Source organism: Frankliniella occidentalis, unplaced genomic scaffold (assembly GCF_000697945.3).
Source record: "Frankliniella occidentalis isolate FOCC.00 unplaced genomic scaffold, Focc_3.1 Scaffold87, whole genome shotgun sequence".
Classification (NCBI taxonomy): domain Eukaryota; kingdom Metazoa; phylum Arthropoda; class Insecta; order Thysanoptera; family Thripidae; genus Frankliniella; species Frankliniella occidentalis.
Window position 1 is genome coordinate 830,270 of NW_026267216.1, and position 2,863 is coordinate 833,132.

The window sequence follows — 2,863 nt, forward strand, 5'->3', positions numbered from 1 at the left end:
ACCTGTGGTTTTTGATTTTTTTTAAAAGTCAATTTATGAGCTACAATGCTCATCTTCGAACTCGATCTGTCTTTTTATGGTACAAAACGACCCTGAAAATCCCAGGTCGCTCTATCAATTCTTTCTCGAGTTATCGTGCGGACAGACGGACAAACAGACAAACAAACAGACAGACAAACAAACAGAATGAAACTTTTCCGGTCAGTGGAGTTATGGGCTTCGCTAATCGCTCAGCCAATAATCTCCCGAACCCTTGCATTACACACACCAACACTTCTTGTGTTCTGACAAACGACACGACAGTATTCTTTCTAGCTATGAGACGTGCTAGCAGATGTTCTCACAATAGCAACATAAAATTATACTGTGAGGTGCAATTTCCAAGAAGGTAACTGAAGGACGGGGGAACTTGAAGGAGCATCTTTTGCTATGTTTCAGGTGGTAATTTCCAAAAGTACGATTTCGGCCCATCAAAAAATAAGCAAGTGTATGGAACCAAGAACCCACCAGGTTACAACCTGCGTAATATCTCATCACCTATGTATGTTTATTACTCGTCAACGGACGCATTAGTCAATGACAGGGTAAGTAGATATTGCTGCACGTTATTTTGAATTACGATAGCAGACTGTTGCATCGGCGGAGCCTATGAAAGACTTAACGGTCGTTTGAGAAAGGTAGTATGATGCAAGGGTGAAAGACTGTCGCGTAGCTTGGCCCATAATCCAGGGTCAGAACTCGGATTTTGCTCATCGGTGGTGAAGTATATGCGAGTTATTTTTTTCAGGATGTCGAGGACCTTGCTAAGAGTTTGCCGGTGATAAAAAGACTGCAGAGAGTTACGAACACAAGTTTCAATCATATTGATTTTCTCATCGGCAGTATGGCGTATGAGGCGGTATACAAGCACGTAATAAGAGATTTGCTCAGTCACGTACATAAATAGATAAATAGTTATACGCTATTGTGAAGGGCAGGTTTTTAATCATGATCCTCAATGCTGTTTTGAAATATCAACCGTTCAATAAGTTAAAGCTTTTATTGGCTAAGCTTGCGAAGCCTTTGCTGTGATGTGCGGTGCAGAGAACTCTTTGGTGGTTGTGTGTCTATATATAACCACACACGTTTCTGAAAGACGGCAACTTCAATTAGCTTCAAACTGCGCACGAAGCATCAGTATACCCGGATGGAAGGATCTTCACTTACTCTCCAGGATGTTTCTGTGTTTTTAATGTACCAATAACAGTTGTTAAAAATGTGTAAAAGGAGAGAGTAAACTGTGTTTAAACCAGAAATAAACTGAAGAATTTTGCAGTATTAGTGATGACTAAGCATAGAATTTACTACTTTTAGTACAGAAAAACTATAGAACAAGCAGGCCCGCCCTTCCGCCAAACGGAGTTGCCAGCCCCACTTCGCTGCGCCGGCAACTCCGTTCGGCAGGGGCCAGGCCTGCTTGGCCTGCCGGCGGCGATGGTCGGGCCTTCGGCTCTTCGTCAATAGCCTTCTTTCACATTTTATTTTTGACGCATTCCTGGTATGTGAACATTGCCTCCTGGGAGGACTGGACAAGAAGGCTCAGAAGGCGTTTCTCTCCTTCATTGGTGTCTGCAGTCCAGTACACTTCGTAGTCATCAAATCTGCTAGGCAACTTTATGTTTTGGCGTGGTCTCTGGGTTTGTGCAGCTTGCTCAAGGTTGTCTGCAGGTTCCTGAAGGGTGCCATCCATTTCCTGATGATTGCCATCCTCGAGTGGGTCTTCCTCTTGCACTATATCAACCAGCACTCAGTTGGCGGTTTCTGTCATCCCGGGCAAGTGCATAATAGGATCTGCATCGCGCTCTTCAGATGGGTGTGTCACTGGCTCTGTGCCAGAGTCGAGTGGCACTAGCACAGCCTCCTCTGGTTGTTTCACCTGCATGAGCAGATCACTATTGTTTTGTGGCTGATCGATTTTAGAGGCCATGAGACCAGTGAACACAATGTCACGTGCCATGAAAATTTTTCGTGACTCAGAATTCCAGAGCCTGTATCTATTAGACCCATAGCCAACGAAAACAGATTTGACAGAGCGTGGTTCCATTTTTTCCAATGGTGTCAAATTTTTGCACAGGCCTCTGAACCAAAGATTTGCAGGTGAGACAAGTTCGGCCTGTTTCCATACCAGAGCTGAGGTGGTATGCCATCGACTGCCTCAGAGTGGATGCGGTTGATCAGGTGCACTGCTGTAAGAACAGCTTCACCCCACATTTCCTCACGTTGCTTGGAGTCAAAGAGCATGGCCCTGGTTCTCCCCAGGATGGTCCTATTCATTCTCTCCGATGTGCCATTTTGATGTGGGCAGCGAGGGTTGGAGGTGTTGAGGTGTTGAGCACAATGCCTTTACCTCTGCACCATGAAATGCACTGGTGGTTTGGGTACTCGCCCCCGTTGTCACTCCTTATTTTGTGCACTGTTTTTCCATTGAAATTTTCGGCTTCGGCGACGAATCTTGTTAAGTAAGAAAAAACTTCACTTTTCCTTTCCAGCAGAAAGACAGTACAGAAGTATGCGGCATCATCCACGAAGCTGACAATGTATAATTTGTTGCCATGAGTTGGGATTCAAAATGGCCCACACACGTCTGAATGAATGATCCTTAGAGGCGCAGTAGCTCTCTCCCTGATCTTGTTGTGAGGGTTTTTAGCCTGCTTTGCTAGGATGCGGGTGGTGCACGTTCTGGTCAGATCTTGGTGAGACAGTTGCACATTCACTTCAGGGCACAAGGACGCAAGTTTCTTTAAGCCTGTCATACTAGGGTGTCCTGTCTTCCCATGCCACACTTCTGACTTTTGCTCGGAAGGCAGAGACAGCATGTTGTGGA

The 2,863-nt window shown here is 45.3% G+C and overlaps 1 protein-coding gene across 1 annotated transcript in view; it reads left to right on the forward strand.

The window, feature by feature from the left end:
* Positions 1 to 1,856, forward strand: part of LOC113213581 (lipase 1-like) — a 10,487-nt gene extending 8,631 nt beyond the window's left edge. Inside the window, exons 2-3 of the mRNA XM_052269246.1 lie at positions 439 to 584; positions 788 to 1,856. Coding sequence (XP_052125206.1) covers positions 439 to 584; positions 788 to 946 — 305 coding nt within the window. The 3' untranslated portion in view covers positions 947 to 1,856. The remainder of the gene's footprint in view (positions 1 to 438; positions 585 to 787) is intronic.
* The last annotated feature ends 1,007 nt before the right edge of the window (positions 1,857 to 2,863 follow it).